At 38.7% G+C, this 24,605-nt stretch overlaps 1 protein-coding gene across 8 annotated transcripts; it reads left to right on the top strand.

Annotated features, from left to right (window-relative positions):
- The first annotated feature begins 2,599 nt into the window (after positions 1–2,599).
- On the top strand, positions 2,600–24,121 carry sorbs3 (sorbin and SH3 domain containing 3). Of its 8 annotated transcripts, none has more exons than XM_079251944.1 (21): positions 2,600–2,642; positions 10,318–10,385; positions 11,115–11,303; positions 11,445–11,517; positions 11,730–11,863; positions 11,952–12,015; positions 12,687–12,725; positions 12,822–12,909; positions 13,943–14,051; positions 16,145–16,198; positions 16,357–16,464; positions 17,076–17,125; positions 18,427–18,497; positions 19,008–19,069; positions 19,183–19,229; positions 19,444–19,558; positions 19,654–19,779; positions 21,228–21,767; positions 21,899–21,990; positions 22,087–22,193; positions 22,341–22,635. In XM_079251944.1, the coding sequence occupies exons 2-21, from the start codon at positions 10,365–10,367 to the stop codon at positions 22,457–22,459; spliced, it is 2,208 nt and encodes a 735-aa protein (XP_079108070.1). In that variant the 5' UTR covers positions 2,600–2,642; positions 10,318–10,364; the 3' UTR covers positions 22,460–22,635. The 8 variants fall into 8 exon arrangements, with proteins under 8 accessions (XP_079108070.1, XP_079108073.1, XP_079108072.1 ...); XM_079251947.1 differs by lacking the exons at positions 2,600–2,642; positions 22,341–22,635 and adding exons at positions 5,100–5,202; positions 23,275–24,121; XM_079251946.1 differs by lacking the exons at positions 2,600–2,642; positions 22,341–22,635 and adding exons at positions 5,100–5,202; positions 22,695–24,121.
- The last annotated feature ends 484 nt before the right edge of the window (positions 24,122–24,605 follow it).

Raw genomic sequence — 24,605 nt, 5'->3', positions numbered from 1 at the left:
TAGGGGATAAAATTAAGCAAAATGCTGCCCAAAGCTCCAATGTTATTTACACTTTGTGAAATTGAAGCTATCAGTTTCCAAAGCTTTTAACAACAACAGCGCTTTTTTGTGTGTAACACATTTTGAAAAATCCTATTAGATTAATAATAAACCATTAATAAACCATTAAAGAAATCAGCAGCATGAGTGTGTTGCTGATTTGCAACACACAAGTTTATTTTCAGTGCTGAAGCGTTGTTGCTGCAAAATTTATTCATGGCATGACGTGATAGATCCAGAGATCTTTATTTTTCTAGATATTTATGAGGAAGTCCATGACTTTTTTAATTTTAATTAATTTTATTTAAATCTTATTTTACCTGTACATTTTAGCTTTCATGTATAAACTTTAAAAATGTCATATAATCCATTACACTTTGGCTGTTTCTGTGTTGACTCTGTCATCCATGCTGCCTTTTTACCTTGTCATCAGGTCTGATGTTTTGTCAAATATGAAAGTTCAGCAATCGTCTAGTTTCATCATGATTTGTTTACAGTGTTTGGTTAAACAGTAAATGTATCAAATCACTGCTGCAAAAAGATTAACTTTTTTTTTGGGTGCTGATTTGTGACACGTGAGACATGTTGTCTTCTTCTTGTTTGCTGTTTTTCTGCATTCTTTAGAGAGGAAACAGATTCCTGACATGATTGTGTTTGTTTGGTTTTGCTAGCTATCAAAATGTTCCCATGTGGGTTCCACAGATCCACCAGTTGGTCAGAGTACATAGATTTGGGTAAGGATCAGGCTGGTTCGCTCAACTGGTTGAACTGGTGCTGTTTGTCTGTCACGTTGAGTAGAGGACCTTCCAGATGGCCACGTGATGTCATATGGGTGCTGGCTTTTTGTGACCCTCTGCAGGATAAAGTACCAGTTATATTGCTTTCTTTCCATTAACGGCAGTGACTCTACTTGTGATGCCAGACACTAATAGTCTAATAGCTTAATAAACTTTACATTTTTTGTACTCTTTGCTATCAGGATACACACCAACCATTCATATTATCAGCAAACGACGACAGACTGGAAAATAACTTTTGTAGTTACCATATTGCACTTCTTCTTGGTGTGTGTGTGTGTGTGTGTGTGTGTGTGTGTGTGTGTGTGAGTAAGTGTGAGTGTGTGTGTACTTTGAAATTATAACTTCAGATTGATGTGAGTTGTGAGTTTTGGCGACATCTGTCTCAAATAAAATGTACTCCCAGCAGTTTTCTGTGTGACAACTAGAGGTCAGTGTAGTACTATTTATTATGAACGCAATAGTACAACAAACTAAAAGTCACACAAGCTGTAATATGTTTTACTAAATGTCTTCCAATCATTGTATTTTGATTTCTCTCTCTCTCTCTCTCACTCACCTTTTTTTTTCACAGGGAATATTTCTTTATTTTAAAATTAAAAATTTCAATTTAATCTTCCTGCAATTATTACACCATAGATAAAAAAAAAAACTTCACTACCTTTCTCATATATAACAGAGCTGAAGTACATATTGTGACAAAAGAAAAGCTTTTATCATCTGAAACATCTTCATTGTTTTGTCCAAGATAAATCATTTAGGTTCTCTGTGGGTGTGTGTGTGTGGCAGCATGGTTTTCTCCTGACATGTGGGCAAACTTCAGGAACAGACGCATGTGTGCGACCTTTGTGTTCTGATCATGCAAGCTACCTGTTAAACATTTATCTTGGATGGCAGAGCCAAGCTGCTGCTGATCTCAGGGTTAAGGAATCTACCAGATGTCTGTTTCACAGAACAAGCAAAAGTGGGAGTGGGAACCAGCAGATAAACTGCTCTGGAGTCTAAAAGAGGCTTCATACTTCTAAACAAATTCAGTTCACCTATATGTTTATACTGTAGACTCCAGGAGATATGCAGCACTATTTTTTTGGGCTGTGCAACTTTGTGTTTCTCCTACGGTAAAGGTAAGTGGAGTAAAATATGGAAACACTGATCCATCCATGTGTTTACATGAGTCGGGACCTCAGTGTGAATGTATAGATACATTTTTATTTTAAAATTCTGACAGTAAGTGTTTTTTGGCAGGTAAAAGTTGAGTAAGTCATCTGATCTAGTAGACAGCTATCAAAACTGTCTGTTTTGCTTGATACAGATATGAAACACACACTATCTAAAGAGCTGAAACAGTGAACAGACTGGGTTATTATAATATGTGTGTCACCCAGGCCTATTTACTGAGACGGCTATGGAAATGCCCTCCTCCTCATAAAACACTGGAGGGTGGTTCTACTGAGCCTGTGCCTGTTTGGGAATCTGTATTATTTCCAGCTGTGGATGGAAACTATTACTGAGTGTCGTCTCTCTGATGAGTTTTACTGTGTAAGCTCACACACATACACACACACACACACACACACACACACACACACACACACACATACTTGCACTCCTACGTTCAGCCAGTCAAACATTCAGAACCACGCCAAATCATTCACTGAAGATAAAAGCCACCCTGTTGGCCTTAGAAAAAGAAAGAGGGAGGGAAAACAAGGAATGAGGAGCAGAAGTGGTTCCCTCCTTCTTTTTCATTCACTTCCTTTCTCCCTCTGTACTGAGGAGATCTCACTGAGCTGCCGGCACTCGCTTGTAAGTACTGCACAACCTAAAGCCTCCTCTTCTTTTAGAGAACAGTTCAGGACAGGTTAGAGTGACAAGGAAATGCATATTCGCTATGCAAAAAGCTGAATTTTTTTCCTGCTTCTCTATCACGTCACTGCTTATTTTTATGAGAACTGCTGAAACTAATTTGAGCATCATATTAATGGTAACAACTGCAACAAGAAATTATGTAACTAATATTTACAATTATTCTAGCACTATGTTTTCTTGAGAATGTATATATATATATATATATATATATATATATATATATATATATATATATATATATATATATATATATATATATATATATGTATGTATGTATAAAATAAGAAAGATGTATATATTGGTATGTGGAACTGCTGCAACCATTGAGTAAAGATGATTATCATCAGATTTCCATCCTAAAAGCTGTGTCCTCATCCAGTTGTTGTTGGAATATTTTCGTATGTGTGCAAGTTCTCAAAAAATTGTTTTTCCCCATCCAAGTATGAAAATAAACTCAGTGTGGATCATTTATGATTTATGTCTAGTTGTTTGTCAGTATAACTCAAAATCTACAGGCAGAAAAAAATGTTGTTTATTGCCAAAGTAAATCTGATGGTTTTGTCTGTGTTCCCAGAGACATTCCACAACCTGTTGCACTGGATCTGTAGCTTCTTTATCTGTCGTCTATCCCTCAGATGATGCTGGTTAATCTGGACTCATATCTTCTCGGTTATATCTGTGTTTGATGATAGCTTTGTCCTGTGATTCGTACAGACTGACTGTACAAAATTATAGAAGCTGGTGGGGAATAAAAAGGAAAGCCAAGTGCTATAGTCACCAAGTGATGTAGTTTTTGATTATGTAACCAATTTATGTCATGGTTTATTCACTTGCTGGAATCTTTGGCTGTTATCCTTGTAATGAGTCTGTGTAGGAACATAATGACACTGTGTGAAAGGACAGTGGTTGGTCTTTACAGCGCAGCAAAGGTCTGCTGGAATCCATCCATCTCAGTGAAGGACTGGAGCACCAGATCCTGCACCTTCCTTCCTGTCCTCATTATCTCTGTCAGGAAAAGACATGGAGCTAGAAATGGGTTAGCTCCTGTGTTTGTTTTTGCGAACAGAACAGAAAACAATGATTCATTATGGGAAAGGTGTCGAGTTACAGGCCAAACTTGCGATTTTCTTTTGCATGATTACCTCATTCAGCTTCAGACTGACGTTATGTCAGATGTGATCACAGCGGGGTGACACTCTGCTCCAGCTGGACACAGATTATGACCTGAACTTCCTCTAGAGAGCCTGAATTGCTCAGCTTTCTGCCCATGCTTGCCAGTCTAACTGTTTGGCAAGAAACAGCCCTGTGAGGAGTAAAAGGATATCTGCCCTGAGCTTTGCTCTGCTCAGCCAGACCACTGAATTATTAAAAAGGGCTGAGTACTTCTGTTTCAGGGTGGAACTTGCCAGCATACAAATATTAAAACAAGTAAATAGATCACTCATTAAACAATGTCCTTCTTTTAAGTTTGCCTCTGAAACATAACTTGAATATGGGGAGTTTACATTTGTTTAACAGATGACCACACTGATTAAAGCCAGAAGCTGTCAGCACATTAGGTATCAGTCTGTGTGTCCTTTTTGGCAAGAACTGTGGGCAAACTGGAAATCCTGGTTTTATTTGGACAAGAATTTAATGCAAGAGAGGCAGCAGGCTCTCAGTATCTGTTCATTTCTTTTTAGCTGTCATTGGCTGCATGGCTGGACCAACTACAAAGTTTGAATTTGACTGACTTATCTGCACATGCAATACGTGTCCTACTTTGAATAATTTGTCTGTGCAGTGACTAAACATATCTAAGGTTTTAAGTTGCTTTCTCTCATCTTCTCTCAAAATTATATCTAGTATGTTTGTTTGTTTGCATGTTTGTGATCATGAGAAAAGAAATTCAGGAAGAAATGTCAGTGGTTGACTACATGGAATAATCACCTCAAAACACCAGAGCTACAGGAACACAAAAGAACTCCTATTCTCTCTTCATGCCTTTGGCTAGCCAGTGACCTGGGTTTTGTGCACATACAAATACACACACTCAGACACACAAATAAAGCCTTTTACACAAAAGGAGATTCAGGAATTTGGGAGATAAAGTTAGAAGCAGACATGATGGAGTCACTGGGCAGTGCTTGGTAGGTGGAGGTACAACGCAATAAACTGTTTGCATTCCCCCTTTAGTTAACCCCATGCTCAGAAATACCAACTTATCACAACAATAGGACCACTTTCCTGAAGGAGGTACCCTCTGAACTGACAAGCCAAGTGCAGGGTGCCTTTTGAACATGGGCGGGAGTGTGTTGCTATGGCGATGCCTGTCAACCGGGAAGTCCTCTCTGGAGGGAGGCAGAGCGAGGGCTGGGAGTGTGAGAGAGATTGTGTGTCCTGGCTAGTTTCAAGAGTCAGAGACAGAAAGTGTAGAGAGGGTCTACAGTGCGGTTTTCATGTAGGACACAGGCAGACAGAAAGAGGTGTGAGTTCACTGGTTGGTGCCACTTGGAAGGTGAGTATGCTCACTGACTCTGAGATTTTAAAAAACAGGGAGTGATTGTAACTTTTGCGGTTGTATAGAAATGTGTTGTTTTGCAAGTGTGTTGAGTAACCTGTCTGACTGCTCACGGATTCACCTGCTGCTTCAAAGCTTTATTGCCACATGAGGTTGGTGTCTTTGCAGTGTATCTGAAAATGAGGTAATGCGTGTAAGCAGTGTGGTTCTGGTGTTGAAATCAACAAGAGGAGTTGACTGACTGAGGTTTAGACTAATGAGGAAAAGAGCAGCTCAAGCGACACACACATGTACACACACAAAGGACTTTGTGGGCAGTGTTTCCCAACATGTCATCTCTTCTATCACTGCCCAGTGGGTAGGTGTACAGTGGTAGCTGCCAGGTGAGTTCCAGGCAGTCAGAGATAATCATTGGCTCTTTTGGGATACTTTTCCTCATCCTTCTGCTGATTTCAAGCTTAATGGCCTCAGAACTGTCCTGTCAAGCCCCCTCCTTGCTGTCAGGGAGATTTCCACAGTTGGCCCGGACTCCCTTTGTGATATTACGGAGACTTCAGCAGCCAGTGCTCATAGCCACAGTGTGCAGAAGATGTAAAATGACAGGCTTGGGGAATTGTGACTTTTTTTTCCCCGTGACTGCACTTTGAGTGTGGATTTTCTCATGCTCTGTCTGGCAGATTGTACACAAGCTCAAAAAAAAAGAAAAGGAATGATCTCAAATGATGCGAATTCTTTTTACATTTTTTTTTTTTCACAAGAGCTGACCAAACTAATCAACTTGGACCCAGCATTTGGCTCATCATGCTGAGGGGAGCTGTGATTTATTGCCATGGGGCTTCTCCTGGGAACACATTGCTTCTTCATTGACAAGAAGCACATACACAGAGGCTCTTCCTGTTGCTCAGGCTGGAGAAGCACCATACATGGAGGTGAAATCCTTCCCTCCCTGATAAATGCGTGTCTCCCCTCAATAACTGCATATCATAAACTCATGGCTGCAAGACCTTGTATGGGCTCTGTCTGAACATCTGTTTGGCTGCAGAAGGGCAATGCGGTTGTATGATCGACCTAACAGAGCTGACCTCTCACATAGCTGCACGGTGACTAATTTATTGTGTTTATGTAATGCCTGTTTTATTTACCCAAGAAATGTGCTGGTAATTAGCATCTAAGAGTTTTTTTGAAGGCACATTTCTTTGGTTTAACAATTTTGTTGTGTAACTGGTCAGGCAGTCGTTATGTGCTTGTTAAGCACTGATAAAACTTTTCTGTTTTATCAATTCAGAGCACAGGTTGTAGTAATATCCACAAAATTAAACCTCATCAGATGATCAAAATCTTTGTATACTACATGAAGATTGGATATTGTAAAGCTCTACAGAAATGGGAGCATGAGTTGAAACTGCTGCAAAACGACTCCCGCCTTTCTGAGTCAATGATTAACTAGATGTTTCTGTTCTTAATACTGCATGGAAGACAAAAATGTGTTAATGAATGGAGATTCATTTCATTAGAGCCCTTTATTCCTGACTTGCCAACAATGTGATCCTTGGTCTTACCACAAATCATGTCTTTCCTAGATGGTGATCACATCAGTTCATAGGTCAACTCTGTCACAGTTTTTCATTGGACTCTGTTTAGTCACCTTGACAGCCCTTTTCTTTATGAGAACAATGCAAGGAGCTCCCTGTGTGTGGTAGAGAGGAGTCATGGCTCAAGGTCCTGCTAAATAAAAAATGGTCTCCACTGTTTATGGACACCAGAAAACTGTTTACTTGTGAGTGGCTGCTTTGTGATCTGTTGGTCTTGCTCTGGTGCTGAAGGAGATTTATCTGGCAGGTAATTTTGTTTTTAAGTTAAGACTTTTTGTTTGTTTGTTTTTGAAAAAGTGTACAAATGGTTTACTGTTGTGATTTTGATTTACAGGAATCACACAGGAGTGGGAAGTTCACTGAATTAGTATCTGCTGAGTAGGTATGCTAGGATTGAACAACAGCCTGGTTTCACATCCTCATACTTTGGATCTAAAGAAGAAGAAAAAAGTCCTTTTTATCTTGCTTACTTAACTTCCTTTAAGTTCATTTTGTGTTTCTGATGGAGTCATGTCATTTTCTGCTTTTGGGTGATTGCACATTTGAACTTAAACATCTGGCTCAATCCTTTGGAGACACCATTTCAGTCTCCTGGCAACAGATGCTGAGATTTTCCTATCACAATCCCCTGATTCTCATTTTGCATGTCCTCAGCTGCACTGCTCTAAACTGAATGTAAAATATGTGAAGATAAGAGGCCAGCAGGACATATAAGATCCCGTTGTCATGAAAGCATGTTTGAAGCTGAGCATCATCTCTTCATCTGAGGTGCACATGGGGCCTTTTAAGGCTGTGTTTTTCTTCTTCCCCAAATCCGATCCAGTGGTGATAATGGACCTCTCACCTTGCGGGGGTGCGCAGCTTGTAAATACATGGGCTATAACAAAGATAGCATCCAGGCACCAGCAGCTCTAAAACCAGATTTGTGTGTAGAAACTTGGAGCTGCCTCCTGGGTTGAATCACAGTAATTTCATAAGAATGCACTGAGCATTCAGAACAAACCCAGGGAGGGCCAGATCTTTGGAGTGGACCTTTCCCTTCAACGTATCAACAAAGATTTCTCCTTATTAGGTAGGATTGTGTTAGGTGCTCTCAAAGGGAGTTTGTGTTTGATGCTGGAGCAGTTCAATGTTGGATTTTGTTCCCCAGTGAAATGAGACACATAGTCAATGTTATGACATGAGCTTAGTCATCAGAGGTTTTCTTGGATGAAAAAGAATACTTCAGTTCTTACTCTTAAAAAGAAAAGTAAACAGGATTGACACAGGTATTTGAATTATATACCAACTCATTTCCAAAAAATCTGGGCTTCTGGGTGAAATGTCAATAAAAAAACAAAATGTAATGATTTGCAAATCTCATAAACACACTCTTTTATCCTGCATTTCAAACATTTTAACATTTCATATAAAATATGACCTCATTTTGAAATTGATGGCAGCACCACGAAAAAACTGGGCAACATAACATAAGAAAAGTAATTGGTATGAATGAAAAACAAGTAGAGTGACTAATTAGGTTAACTGGCAACAGGCCAGTAACATGACTTGGTGTAAAATGATCCTTTCAGAGAGGACCTCCGATGTACAGATTAGCAGAGGTGAGCCAGTGTATGACAAGGTGCTACTAAAAAATGTGGATTATTTGCACAGAAAAATTCCTTCACATGAAATTACAAAAACTTTGAAGCTCCCACCTTAGATGTTGTAAAATATAAAAAATATGAAAAGATTCAGAAAATCAGGTATGCATACAGATCACATATTGGTATGCATGGGACAAGGCCAAGGTCCAAACTTGACCTTTGAGCCTTCAGACAGCATTGCATTTATAACAGATGCTATTTTCTGCTGGAAATCACAGCATGTGCTCAGGAACACTGCAATAAATTACTCACAAGTTTTTAAATGTAGTAAAAGAAAGTAGAAGTGCATAATTCTAATACCATTCAGGAAATCTGTATTAGAATTAAACATCAAAACTGTCTGACGGGGTATGGTTAGGGTATCTGTATAATCCTTCACTGATGAGCTCATGGTGATGACCTGGGGCAAGCATGGACTGATTGATAAATGATAGGTTGGATTATTGGAACGTTAGGAGGCAGAATTTGAAACATATTCTTGACGTCTTATGAACTTTCTTAGAGGTGCAATACTGAACTGGTTGGGGGTGTCTTTGACTCTGTATTACTATGCTTGAATGATTAGAGGAGATCAGATCTGAACACACACCAGTATGTCAAACAGTGTGTAAGTAAGGTAAAGCTATTCTACATATTGCATTGTGGGTGCAGCTTGTTTTCAATGCTTCCTATAAGCTGGATAATCAACTAGCTGTTATTGCAGTCAGGAGATGACAGCTCATCCATCATGCCCGAGCAGTAATACCATTGTTGTTGTCACCATTGTCCGGTTCCCATATTTTTCCAGTTATGTAACGCAGTTTATTGGGAGATGATGATTCAGCTGAGTAGGTTGTTGTCTGAAAATCTGAACATTGATTCTATCAGTGCATAGGTTTTGTGCTGCACAGAAACACACACAGCGTGTATAGTTTGGTTTTCACCACAGCGATTATAGACTCTAATGTTCAGCAGCACATTCCACATGGAAAACTCATTACTTGCAAATAGTGTTGGGCAGCTCTCCCTGTTGTACCCTGGTCAAGCTGTAAAGCTTCTCTCTGCTAAAATAAATAAAACGACTCCATGATTCTGTTGAATCTTTAACCTTGGTTTTGTTTCTGGAAAAGTGTTAATTGCAATCAAAATGTAAATGCAATAAAGATTAAAAAACATTGAACATCTTCCCGTTTCTGAAACCAAAGTTACATGGTAGTAGGAACACTGCCTACACTGTCATTATGGAACATTTACTGTAGTTCCTATAGGTGCCTGCCACACTCAGGAATAGAAACATTTTCCCTCTCACTTTCAAAATGCCTTTGAAGTTGAAGCAGAGACATAATATGTTATTCTGAGGTGCAATTGATTAGGGGCTGATCTCTACTTTCAGTAGCTGAGCTTCTCCATCATCCACCCCCTTCAAGTCAGGCTCATTACGGCATTGTATGACTGGGAAAAATGAGGCAGGCATGTGAGTCACTCATTGTTTGGGATGAATTTTCCATAGATTGAGGGAAAAGAGGGGGCTGCTGACTTTCCCTCTTTGGAAAAATAGTGAGATGGGATAATGGAGCAGCAGTGTTTAATCCGAAAAGAAGGATTGTTTGTGCAATATCCGGAATAATTTTCTGTTAATAAGTATAAACAAGTGTTGTGGTTTAAATACATTTATGAATGATGATTTAGCATCAATGTAGTGGTGCACATATAAGAAAAACTGCAAGCTGAACTGAAGGCTGTCACACCATACTTTTCTCTGATGAAGAGGCAGAAAACATTCCTAAATGAAATTTAAACACTGCATGTCTTCATATTTAACATCCAACTCATTGGGATTACATTTCAACGGTAATGAAAAATAATAGTTCAATAAAAAATGTATGTCTTTGCAGATACTTGATGTTGGGTGCAAAAGTTTAACATCTGCCAGTGAAGGACAATGGATCATATGCAGACTCAGGTAAATCCAAACCATATTAAAGCTGTCTGACTGAAAAGTTTTGATTTTCTTTTTGCATTTTGGGTAAATTGAGTAAAAGAAAAAAATCCCTGCAACATTAGTAAGTGCGGTCTTTGTCACAATAACATGCAGTGCAGAAAACAGTTGCACTGTTACTTGGAGGCACATGGGGTTTTCTCATGAGCCCTGGCAACCACACAGGGACGACAAAAGCACCTGATTCAAATACATAAAGTTCCAGAGGAGTACGAAATGACCGTCATGGGCTGACACAGGAGATAAAGGATCACCATGGAGACCACTGGACTTCAAGGTTGAAATTAACAGCCCCTACCAACTTCAACTCCTCTGACCCCCCCCCCCCCCCCCCCCCCCAACTTGCAGGACAGATGAATAGGGAGTAAATGAGCTCAGAATGGTCCTCTCCTGTTTCAGTTTCCCCACTCTGCACCTTGAATGAGGCCTTTCTGCAGTTGCGGCAGAAGAGATGATAAAAAGGGTTGAACACCACTTCCCACTGCTCGTACTTTAAATAAATTAGGGGCTTTTACATCACACTCTCCCCCCACAGAGGCCAGTTATTCTTTAGAGAATAAATGGACCACTAACAAGTTCACATGACCTCCCCTAGAGAGCGTTGTTTACCAAGGGCCCACAAAAGGACATGACAGGAGCAAAGTTCACTCATTGTTTTTGTTCATCCATATCTCTCATTTCCTGTGTGTTTAGGAAAGTGCGGAAGTTGCAGGCCATCAGAATGACTCCCAGAATATTTTCTCCAGGAATCCTGAAGTTTCTTCAAGCCAGCATATATTAACGTCTCCAGAGCTCACCCATGAGGTAGTCATCTCCCCTGGTCTCCCTACTCCTCCGCTGAGCCCTTTTCGCTCAGCGAGGCGACCATCTGGAGAGGTGAAGGTATGTAACAACCTACAGGCAGCATTAACAACATTTTTAAATTGAGGAAAGGGAAAACAACAAAACAAGTGCTCCTCCCTGTGGAAATTTTAAGCACAACATGCTATAAAATTCTAGCTGTGTGACATGTCTTAAAACTAGGGTCCAGAGCTGAATGGAAGAGGCTCACCAAAACTTAGCTTTGGATCGTATTATGGACCCTCACAGTCACAAGGTAAGTTTGAGGTTTTTAACACTGTGCCTGACATCAGTGCTTTGCTGTGCAATGTAAACTAAGAGATTCAAAAATGTAAAAATGGCAAATTTGCTTTTTATTTTATTTTGAATAAAATGAACACGTTTGCTTACATAATTTAAAGCTAAATCAATCTAATAATAATTAAACAATCAAATGAATGAAATCTTCTTGCTGTGACTTTATCACAGGTGGACTGTACAATGGTGTCCAAGGCTCTTCTACTCTACCACGTAGTTGGGCTCCTAGCAGGGAGGGAAGGTTTATCAAGTTCTCAGGAATTGGTCCAGTGGATGAGACTGGGATGCCCATTGCCTCCAGATCTGTAAGATAAACACAGAACTTTAGTTATCATACTTATTACACGTGATGTGACCTTCTGCTTCAACTCCTCTCCTCGTTTTATGTGCCAGAGCGTGAATAAGCCTCGAGACTGGTACAAAAGCATGTTCAGACAGATTCACAAGAGGCCAGAGGGTAAGGACACTCCTCCTTCTTCTCTTCTCACACACTTAACTACAGCAAATTCCACTATGTCAATATGTCAGGCAGCGTAGAGTTGATCCAGCTGATTATTGCAGCAGCCAAAGAACGCGTTATGAAAGAGTCCTAAACCATCATGTCATTTCAGCTTATAGAGATCTGACAATAATCCAGCTCTTTATCTCAGCCCCTCCCAGATCCTGCTGATCATTTGTCTTTATTAGCTGTATAGAAATCTGTTCACTGTAGCCTGTGTGGCATATGACGCCACTGCACTGCTTTTGTTTTGTTTTGTTTTTTCTATGTCTGGCATAACAAAGACAGGATTTAACTTGTTTATCAAGAGTAATCATACATCTGAATACACAACGACTGAAAAGTGCATTTACTCAAATATATATATATTTTAAAGTAATTTGACTACAGAGATTTTATTTTGCATTTTGACTGCAGAACCTTTCTTTCCATAACACAACTTTCATCATCTAAATCTGTTGACTGAGGCTGAATATACATATCACATAATTATGCAAGATTATAATTTAAAAAGCAAAAAGAAATATGAAACTACCTCCACATTATTCAGTTTTAAACACTAGTTGTGATACTTATGTACATCAGTTTAGTTTAGTAAAAAATCTAAAAATGATCCCTTTGTTCATCAGAACCTGATCTGGAGGATTCTGAGCGGTGGTCAGTAGAACGTAAGTAAAGCTACAAAATCCTTATCTTTATTTTGCTTGGTTGTATAGTACATGTTTTACTTTGAGACTGATCTACAGTGGTTGACTGATCCACAGGTCTCCAGCTGTCTTCAAACACAGAAAAAAGCAATGAAGCAGACAAAAATCTCTTCAGACTAACACCCCATGGAGCCCTGCCAGACTGGTGAGTTTACTGTGATTCAATAAAACTACTTCACATGGCACTTTGACATGACAACCACCCATTTATCACCTTTGAGCAGTTTAATAAAGCCTTAAGTTTTGTGCTGCACACAGTAAGATAATTAACCTTGGGGGGGGGATGAAATTTAAAAGGCAAAATCTAAATTCCTTCAAACACATACCAACTCAGCCCTTGGGATAATTTGAAACATACCTGATATCATTTCATTATACAGAAAATGTTCCTTGCCAACATTGTTAGTGTCACGAGGTCCTTACTAAAACTGTTTTAGAAGGAGAAGCTTGCTGGAGAAGTGGGTTGTGTACCTATCTTAAACCAGTCATTGAGACTAAAACACAGAAAACAGAAAAGCACATTAGCTCCCACAGAAAAGCAAAAACAAACCATACACGAGCTTTGCCATACATAGGCTGTGAAATAAAGACTGAGAGAATGCTTTTTACTTCACCTCCTCCCAACCGCTTATTGAAATTTTTTGTGCAACATAACTAGCATGAGGCTAATGTAAATTGCTAACTAGAATGCTAACAAATCATGTCAAAGATGAAGCCATTGTGTTAAAATGTGACATCAGGATTTTTTCTGTGGAGTTGGGAGTAGTTTTGTTTATTTTATTTGCTTTTTTCCAAAACATATAGAAAAAACCCTTTTCACCCGTGAAAATATCAAAGCTGCAGGTAGTTAGCTTAGCATACATCTAGAAACGTAAGAAATTGCTAGCTTGTGCAAGACATGAACACAGAATGGGAAATTATTAGTTTCAAGAATTGTTTTTATTGGTACTTTGGAGCAAGCAACTATATATTCATTTTAATTATTTTATACATGATACAGACCACAGTTGATGTCTTATTTAAATATCAACCAATCAATGGGCTGGCCGTGAGCAGTGGAGGGAAATTGTGTGGGACAGACATGTTTGGATTTGTTCTTACAGGCATCTCACAATGAAGACATGATAAAGTTGCCAACTGTGGTGTGTGTGGGTGTGTGTGGTGGTGTTATGTTTCAGGAGCAAGGATGTTGATAAGCTGTCAGACCCAGGAAAGGAGCACCCTCAACCAAGAAGTATATTCGACTTTGAGCCTGGAAAGAGCACTACCTCAGAGAGCAGCAACAAGGTATGAACTCACTCACACCCACAATTTAAAGATAGGCTCATATATCTATGTGATCATTCTGATTTAGCTTTATTTGGCAGTCTTGTTGCCTCTGATAACTGTAATACTGTGTATAGTCTTGTTTTCCCAAAGATGATCTCCAGAGCAGGTCACCTTTTACCTTAAGGATTAGTCTATAATCTAACTCCTCGTATTTCATCTTCACACGCAAGGTATCCAGTAACTTACACTTGCTTGTGGTTGCTTAACCTTTGGTTTCAAAACTTCATAGTTTTTCAGACAAAAAAAGACAGATTCATGTCAGTTATCACCTACTGAATGTGAGTGATTAATAAGGTGGTGAGGTTTAGGCTTCAGTGATTGTGTTATTTATAATCCTGTCTATCCTGGGCTGTCTGGACACTGTTGTATATTAGTGTGTGCTTATTTGTTTGCTTTTTGTGTGTTTTAAATACCCTCTGTGAGTTGAGGAGCAGTGTCTTTTAAAGGTGTTGAAGTTTTTTATGGCTCTTAAAACAATGTCCCAGATCTGTTGTGAATTTTGTGCTTGTGCCTACACTTGCAAAGAAAAGAAATCTTTGTTTCCACTCCCCCATGGGAGCTAATGTGTCTTGTGATCTGTATTATGGTGTTAACCTCTTGTGGTGTATAATGGCTCACAGCATGGAGACTTATTTCATTTCCTCTTCATGACAGTGGTCAATATTGTATCCCCCAGACAGTGTTAAGAAAACCAGCTCGCAGACCATATCGGGTGTTGTGCTGCTTCTTGGTGACATTAAGCTCTGTTATTGTAAAAAAGATGATTTCCAACATGAAGCTGGATTTAGGGGAGTGGAGGGTGACTTGGCTTTCGCAGTAATACATTCAGCCAAGGTTTTGACATTAAAAAAAGAAAAAGAAAAGAAAGCAGGAGTCGGTTTTTCTCTGCAGCAGAGCCTTTTAAAGCAATGTTTGATATAATCTGCTGGTAGTGGTGTCAAGTCAAAGAGAAAGAAAGTCAAAGAGGTTGTTAATATGTTGATCAACGCATCTGCTTCTATGGTGACCTGTCTAAATATGTTTTGGCAAATTATAATTATTCTACTATATTTTTAAATGTAACTCTGTAACAATTTTAATATGCTATTTTGGTTCAAGTCTGACTTTGACTTGCCATTATGATAAACTAAAGTTTATGAGTGCTTCATGCAAAAGAGGAAAGGGACCACCTTACAGATTAATCCATAAAGCCGTAGTTCAGCATCCATGATGGTAGAGGGATGCATATCTGCCCATGACATTGCATATAGAACATTGTCAATACAGGTTTTAGAGCAACATGTGCCACCCACAGTTGCCTTCCAACCAGAACCATTTATGGTTCATTTATGGTTCAGACGTTCCACACCATGTTATAAAATAAGGAATTCAATCAGTCATTAATTCATTAATTCATTCATTCATTCATTCTCTTTCACCGGTGCTGATCCAGGCAGCTTATGTATATATATATATATATATATATATATATATATATATATATATATATATATATATATATATATATATATATATATATATATATATATATATTCTGCAAAGCAGAAAACACTTTGCAGTAATAGCAACATGAAAACCTCATAATAAGTGCTTGTCCAGATGACTTACAAATTTGTTCAGGAATTTCAACCCTATGTCAAAAATAGTTTGGAGATTGTGAGAACACAATCCAGGAGCTATTTAATATATATATATATATATATATATATATATATATATATATATATATATATATATATATATATATATAAATATATATATATATATATATATATATATATATATATATATATATATATTTTAAATAGCTCCTGGATTGTGTTCTTTTTATTTATATTTTGCACAATCTCCAAACTATTTTTGACATAGGGTTGAAATTCCTGAACAAATTTGTAAGTCATCTGGACAAGCACTTATTATGAGGTTTTCATGTTGCTATTACTACAAAGTGTTTTCTGCTTTGCCTGGCTGGTCTGGCCTTGTGTGGCACATGTTTCGGTAACTATTTTATCTCTAAATCAACACTTTGGTATTTTTTCTTTCTTGTGTAGGCTCTTCTATCCCCCCCAAAACAATCTGATAAACCAAAGTCTCCTTCCATTGAGGTGAGCATCTATAACACAAATGATATTCAAAGTTTGTTAATTCACCCTACAAAGATTTAATATTTAAACACTTAGAATGGCCATCATTAGCACTAAACATCAGAGTTTGCAGTCATGTTTTAATCTTGCATTCCACCCTCGTAATTGCTGGGGCTCAGGCCAGTTTGGTATCTGAACTGAGCCGATTTGAGGCTGAGCTGGACTCGGAGATTCAGGGTCTGGAGAGGACACTTTCCCAGAAGAAGCAACGTCGACGCTGGGGTGAGGTACTGAGCCCCCCCTCCTGACTCTCTGTTCAAGCATCCCTGTAGCAATATCCAATCTAGCAAAATCTTCATTCTCCCCATAAAAGCTGCATATCAGTATGATCCTTCTGCTTGCTTTGAATATTTGCATTTTTCCCAGTTTGACCTGGGTGACCAGCTCAGAATTGCCTGCCTTGCACTCATATCGCGTAGCTTTCTAAAACACCTGCCTGCCAATTCCCTGCAAGCTGGCAAATGTAGACTTGACTGCCAAAAAATTGAGACTTTGTTTTCTTTTAATTGTATTTTTCTCATGATTTTGTTTGGCATTTCCCTTTCTAGTTCCTCTGCAACTTGCCAAAAATGTTAGTTCTCCTTCTTTTCTTGATTTTTGTGTGACTGAATCAACTTCATGGGCTGTAATTTGACTGAAATCACAGACAGCTCAGACAGATCACGAGCAGTGTTGTTGGTAGCTCGAGGAGGATAGGACCCAGGGGATTTCTTTGCTCCTTTGGGAGTGGTCAGCACCTCTACTTTGTCTGAGTTGTTGTGAGACTGAACTGTGAAATACAGAAGGCTGAGGGGGGCTGCAGGGAACATACTGTGTTCAGTGTTCACTCTGTTTGTAGGAGGCCAGAGGCAGGGATCCAGCAAGCGCTCCAAAGGCTACCAACAACAGGTCAGTCAATGATATAAGTGTTACCATGTGATCGCAATGTAGAAACCTGAGATATATGATTACTCTTCAAGATAATTTGTTGCTTTGAATAGAACTTTTACTAAGCTTTTAATGTATTCTTTAGATTTGAACTGAATTTTTCTGAGCAGATTGTTTCCCTTTATTGTTCTGTAATTCATACCTTTGCTGTGTTACATGATTTCAATCTAATGTAATCATTTTTCCCTTAAACATTACCACTAATGGCAATAAGTCAACATTACAAACAAATATGCTTTATACTATGAGGGTATCCAAGAAACTGAAAGTAGGTGAAAAGTCATGGTATGGATGTAGATACTGCATTGTTTTTATGTGTTTTTTCTTTAAACAAGAGACTCATGCAGGTATAGGCTACTAGAAAATCCCTGATCAATCCTCACAGACTTCCTCTTGGTACAGCTCCCTTCCTTCTAATCCACTTTGATATTGCATCATCATTTAGTGGAAATTGTTGCATTCTTCCTTCTCCTTCAGGAATTCCAGTGCTGTAATTTTACAGAACATCCCCCGATATCTGGCTGGGTGCCTGTTACATGATATGTGATGTTCTGAGCTAGACATTCTGTTGGAAAACTGTTAATTTAACAAGTTCAAGTTCAGTATTTTCTATTTATTTCATGATTTTTACTTCAAAGAATTGACAGCATTCCCCATTTCTCATCATGTGTGTAATGCATTCTTGCAAGATTGTTGCTGTTGTTTGAAAAATGGAGCTCATGGATTGTGACCTTTTCAGTCTGAAGAAGATTTTATTGTGGATGTGTGAATTTCAAAAGTGCAGTATAAGGGATCTTACTTATAAGTGGTGTCCAGCTGCAGACAGAAAACATTGGAGCACAACAATCACACTGTCCAGAAACATGTAAATAAGTTTACAGCAATCCAGGCAGGCTGGTGGATTTGGGTTTTGGGTTTCACCCCTGACCCCCACAGGCTCGTGATTCTGATCATAGATGGACTGTCACGGTTGTGAGTATAAATGAAGCTAAATGTCTCATAAAAAACAGATTTTCAATTGAAGGACAACAAAGACCCACACATTGGCCCTTCTGGCTGTCTGCTTATTTGTCTCATGTCCATCGAGTGTATTTAAACCAGCTGCAAACAGCTGTGCTGGAAAACACCACATACGCTTCTTTCAGCCGACTGTATTCATTTGCGTCTGTATTTGGTTGTCATTAGAAACTGCTCTCCATGATAAGGTGACTCACTGAGAGTAGTGAAAACTTAAAAGGCATATATTTTCTTCACTCTTTCAGCAATTCATCAGCATCAAAACGACCTGTCCAGAGCACTGGTGGCACATTATCAGGACCTGCTCCTGCATATGGTAAACATGGGATTTATTCGCTTTTGAATCAGCAATTCACATCACAGTTTATCTTTTACAACCAGTTATCCATGTGTTGCTTTTATTTCTCTCTCTTTGCTGAATAAACGTTCAGGAAAGAGAGAGATCTGTAAACAGACTACTGATCCAATGAATACTTTAAATGGTCTAATATATTCAGATGGTCTCTTGGTTTTCCTCCATTGTTTGTGTGTTCTACTCTGGGATTTTGCTTGCTAAAAGAAGCTGATGAGAACGTGGAAAGTCTTTGCAGCTTTTTCCTGTAGAAACAGCTGGAGGTGGGTGGGGAGGAAGTCCCCTAAATAGGAAGTGAGACTTGGAAGACAGATTACAGATTATGGCTCTATTGAAATTCAAGATCCATTTTAAAGTTAGGTTGTTGTTACGCCTGTGATAGCATTTACTTAGCAACCAATACAAGCTTGCAAAGCAAGACAGAGCACAAATTAGACCCCTATAACACCTTTGTGTCCCTGCTGTGTTCCTCAGTAGAGCGTCTTTGCCCTACAAATGAAACAATGGAGCGCCCATCAAAAAAAGAAGAGAAAAAGGTATGTTTGTGTAGGTTTCTTGCCTTTTTATGTTACAATATGTCATGTGATGAGTTGTACTCCTGATAACTGCAGGTCTGCTAATACACTGAATGATTTATTTGTATTTTCAGATAAAAGCAGCAAGAGCCAAGTTTACTTTCCAGGCACAGTCGCCCAAGTGAGTCCTGTCAGCTGTTACTAAGAATATGCTTTTCTAATATAATCACTTGCGCCATCAACAGAAAACGTCAAGTTGTAACAAGCTCAGTGTCAAAACTGAAGTCCAATCTTTTTCCTGATGTGCTTATGAAACAATGTTTTCACACTTCGAACTCACTTTATTAGACTAAAGAATTCCTGTTCGTGTGTTTTCCCCTTATTCTTGTCTTCAGAGAGCTCACACTGCAGAAAGGCGATATAGTTTACATCCACAGGCAGGTAGATGCCAACTGGTTTGAAGGAGAGCACCATGGAAGAGCTGGTATTTTTCCTACATCGTATGTGGAGGTAAAAATCATGTTTTTCATTTGAAACTATTTCTCTTTAATGCATTTAATCACATGCCAGGAGCTGCTGACCAACACTGTGCATGTCCTTCTTAGATTCTGCCTCCTACAGAGAAACCGACACCTATTAAGTCCCCCACGCTTCAGGTGTTAGACTACGGGGAAGCTGTAGCTTTGTACAACTTCAACGGTGACCTACCAGTTGAACTTTCTTTTCGTAAAGTGAGTGGTTCATTTCCTATTATTCATTATTCATAATTCTGTATTCATTGTGGCACATAAGCTCATCTATAAGATTAAGATTTAGGGAAAAGACAGTATTATGCTTTTGTTCCTGATTGGCCTTTAAATTCCCCTGAACACATGAAAAAATGATATTATATAATTTATTAATATGAGGTATTTGTTTGTTTCTTTTACAAATTTTAACCAAAAAAGTAAGTCTTTTGTGGGGGTATATTTACCATTTGTCACCATGTGACATGTTTCTGCTTCCTGGTTTCTATCAGGGGGTACCCATTAAGACAAGTGTCAGTTTGTGGTGAACAGGATTTTAAGTAAAGTTTTCATCATACAGTTATGCAAAATGTCTCAGAAACTGGATGTATCAGATATGTCATGTTGGGCTTTATGGGGTTAGGGTTAATTACTCTCTTTCTAGAAATTATCTGACAACATTCACACTACTGTTTTGTTTGTTTTTGCTTATGATTTTTCTTGTAAATTTCCTGGTTTTGTGATAAAACCCACTGGCCAGCCCTGCTAAGACTTAATGAGTTATGCTGTCTGTTTAATTTTCACAAAAACAACTTATTGTATGGAGCCAGCCTCTTTTTGGCTATTAAAAGTGCAGAAAAACTGAGTGGTTAAGCTAAGTGACTGGTGGAAAGAATCCATTTATACGTCATATGCATGAGATGTTCAGGTCTTGAGTATTTTCAAGCGTCCCCAGACGAACTTTACAACAGCAGAATACTAATATTTAATCCCGTAACTAAATGTTAAATCTTCCTCTTTCAGCAAAACTGAAGCGTTCCTTAGTTTCATTGACATCTTTATAAATATTATCTAAATCCAGGTTGGCAAGATAAGTTACAATGCTGTCTGTCTAATGGATGACAACAGCAAAACCCCAAACTTGAGCTCTTTTCACAAAACACACAGAAATTAGAAAATACAAAAACCAATCTAAGAAACACCAAAGTATTAAAGAAAAAAAACCAACAAACAAAAACCAACAACATCTTAGAAAGCCTAAGGTTTCACAAAGCAAAACAATGGGCATAATAAGACAACATCAGCTTTTGGATGAAATAAAAAGTACAGTGTTTAAATAAAACATTTTCTTGTGGTTTTAGTTGCTATTTAATTTTCTTTTTCTTAAATGTTGCCATGTTTTGTGTAATGTTTTGAGAAACATTTTTTGATTGTTTTGTTGTTATTTTGTGATATGTTGTGTTTTTGTGTCAGTGATGTGCTTTCTGAACCAGATATTGAAATATTTGTTTACAGGTAGCAAACTGGATCATCATTGCAGTAATCAATAATGAAATTATATATTTTATCTCTTCCTATTATCGTGCAAATTTCATTTAGTTTAGTTTTTCTGACATTTTTCTCAGTAGTTTTGGTTTTGTTGTTGTGTTTCTAAGTGCTGTTCTCTCCTCCAGGGGGAGGTGATCAGCGTAACCAGGCATGTTGATGATAAATGGTTGGAGGGCAGGATCTCTGGAACAAGCCGGAGTGGCATCTTCCCAGCCAATTATGTCCAGGTCAACAAGATGCCTCGAACTAAATACTCTATGGATGAGTATTCAGTGGGCCCCATGTCGCCTGTCTTACCTGGACCACAGAGTCCAGGACGCCCAGTTCACTCACCCTGCCCACAGTCACCACTGCATCCTTTCAGTCCTACTTCCATGAGTCCCAAACCTGAGCACTCTCCTATGAAACCATCTTCCCCTGTTCCATATGGCAGCCCAGTTTCACAGTCACAATCCCCCAACCAGACACCCTTACACAGTCGTATGCCCCACCGTACCGCCACAGCTGCTTCACCCGCCAACCAAAACAGCCACTGGGCTGCAACACACTTGGCCAACCAGAGCTCCATGGTTAGAGCCGCTTCTCCTTCTACTCAGTCATCAGCGTCTGTGCACAGAGCAGGAGCTCCCTCAGCGAACACTCCCAGACACCCTGATTCCTCACAGGTCTGCTCTCACTTGTCGCCCTTAGAAATTCACAGCATGTCCACACCTGTGCTGTCACTGCATGTGTTTGGAGCATGACTCATCAGTTATTATGTCACAATGCCTGATATGAAGGTTTTATTCTTTCCCAGGGTGCAATACCAAACCTAGCTGCTCCTTCTCACGTACATGTCGACTCACAAGTGCCAAACAACTCTGGTTCAACAGTGGTGCCACACCAACCGTATGCTTGTCTTTTTTTAAATTGCAGCATTAGTGAGGCTGATTTATACAATTTGTTCATTTTTTTATTTTTTTTTTGTCATGTTTTCAATTTTAGATACAAAGCCGTTTACAACTATAAACCACAGAATTCGGATGAGTTAGAGCTCAGAGAAGGAGACATTGTTCAAGTGATGGAGAAATGTGATGATGGCTGGTTTGTAGGTAAGGAATTTTGTTGTTTAGTTCAGCAAATAGTAATTGATTATATACTGTTTTAGATAAAATTTTAGTTCTAACGATCATGTGACTGTATAATCTTATCAATGTCTTATAAATGTTTTTGTTTTTATTTCACATATAATTTGAAAGGTCATAAAGCAGAGGGGGGCCAAGTCCGGTCCTGCAGATCAACTATCCTTTCTCCAACACACCAGAATCAAACAGATGAATCCCCTCATTTGCATGTCAGCTCTGCAGAGGCCAAGTAATGAGACATTCTTTTGATAAGTGTGTGGGAGAAGGGATGCATCTAAAAGTTGCAGGATAGTAGATCTCCAGGACTGGACTTTTTCAGCCTGTTGTTAAGCATTTTTAATGCCACACTACCCCATAGTGGACATCATGGAATATTGCAGTGTCATTAGAGCTGACTAGTTTTATACCATATCCATAAGCTTATTTGTTTGTGATGGTTGACCACAAAACGTGCTCTACTCTGTGCAGGTACGTCAGAAAGGACTCGTGCTTTTGGGACTTTTCCTGGGAATTATGTGACACCAGTTTGACTTCCTCACTCACTTTTTGTCCACATCTGAAGACACTCATGAGCCGTGCCATGATGATATCTTTGTCCCATTACCGACCACACTCCTAAGCGTGGTTTAGTGAGGCCTGCATGCTCACACAGTTGAGAAAGAAGAAGGGGACACTTTGTAGGTTTCTGTTCTCTCCAATCTGCATGTGTGTGCACATACAGACTGTGTGTTTGAGTTTCACAGAGACTTGAGGAGTGTTTTCACACACCACTTGTTAGAGAAGAATGTAAGCTGATGTGACTGTTTCAGTTGCATATAATAGACTTTTTTTCCCCCCTTTTTTGCTCCACAACTATTTGCAGCTGCGGGAAATTTGCATTCCTTCCGTCTTAACAGTAACAATCCCTCTGAGGTCCTGAAACAGTGCAATGCTTCATTCAGCTTTTTTGTCTTCACCACGCCATCACAAACCACTGCTGAGAGTTATGAATGGGGGATTTTGTACCTTTTGATGGATTATTAATGATTCCTTCAAATATTTTCTCCAGATTTTCTTTCAGATCCTTGAAAAACCTGAAGCTTGAGGAAACAGCACCAACATCTGTAGACATAGCTAAAAATAAAACACGATAATGGCTCAGATACTGTAAATCAAGACTTGTTCCACAAGAATGTTCAAGAGTGTTATGAAAATAAGAAATCCATGTGGTTGTATCTTCAGTAAAATATTTATTGCAGAATGAAATTTAGATGTTCAGGGGTCCCTGAAACAATGCAATGCTCTGTCAAAGGAGAAAGGAAAGACTTGTCACTGTCTGGATGCTCTAATTCAACTTTAATGTTTTAAAATTAAACCTCAAATCCCTGTTAAGATATAAAAAAAATATCTGTGTTGTATAAAAATTGAGTATGCACATCTCTGGAGCAGATGGTTGAATAATTACTTATGTGAGGTGACTGAACTATTGCAGTTTGTGCCAAAACCAATCTATAAAGACACGTCACTGATCAGCTGTCCACAAAACATTCTCAAGTCACTTTAGTCCCACTCTGCTGCTGCTGTTCTACCATGTACTCTGTTAACATGCTCTCTTATAAAATCAGTATTCAGAAAATCCTCTGTATTTATGCCAGGCTACTTTTTTTTTTTTTTTGACAAGTTTCTATGACTAAGTGGAGACTTTTATCATCAAGTGGTTTTGTAGTTTTATGAAACAATTTCCTGATTCCGCTGTAAAATTGATCTAATTTAGACATATGAAACAACTGTACAGATTATTACAGTTTATAAAACTGAAAATATAATATATATATTTGCTTAAAAAAAAACCGATGTATTACATTTGTATGGTACGCAATTTATATAGAAAATCTATTAAACGTTACAGAGTGATACCTATTGTGTACTGAATTCATTTTTATATGTTTTAAAATATTGTTAAATCTAAAAGGAGTTATGAATAAAGAAATGTACAAAGTTATGTTTTAGTTATTCTTCTGGGACCTAGAATTTGGCATTTTGTCGATTGTCGGGAAAAAAAACTGAAAAAATTGCGTGATCTTTTCAGTTTGACATTTTTTTTATATAATTAAAGTGGTTTCCAATTTATAAACTTAAAAATGCAAAGCCAATTTTTTTTTTTTTTTTTTTTTAAAGCTTCAAATTAATTGCAGCTGCTGTTGGTGGGGCGCGCGCTGCTGCATCCTGTCAGCAGGTGGCGCGCGTACACACATCTCAGCCATTTCTCAGTCTCTCCTCCCTCCTCCGCGGTGCGACACGCCTCTGGATGTTGCCTCTGTCAACCTTTTATTTTGGTAACGGCACATGGCTCCGTGAATTAGTCTCAGTGTAGCACTCCGCGCGCAGTCACAGGTAGGG

Source organism: Telmatherina bonti, assembly GCF_933228915.1.
Source record: "Telmatherina bonti genome assembly, chromosome: 13".
Classification (NCBI taxonomy): Eukaryota; Metazoa; Chordata; class Actinopteri; order Atheriniformes; family Telmatherinidae; genus Telmatherina; species Telmatherina bonti.
Note: the sequence above shows the minus strand (reverse complement) of the source record. Positions and strands in the feature narration are given on the sequence as shown.

Excerpts from the sequence above, each read along its gene's own strand:
- sorbs3 (XM_079251944.1), top strand. The coding sequence starts at position 10,365 with ATGGATCATATGCAGACTCAG. Across the intron at positions 17,126-18,426 it reads CCAAAGGCTACCAACAACAG|CAATTCATCAGCATCAAAAC; the intron begins GTCAGTCAATGA and ends TCACTCTTTCAG. Across the intron at positions 19,070-19,182 it reads CAAAAAAAGAAGAGAAAAAG|ATAAAAGCAGCAAGAGCCAA; the intron begins GTATGTTTGTGT and ends TTGTATTTTCAG.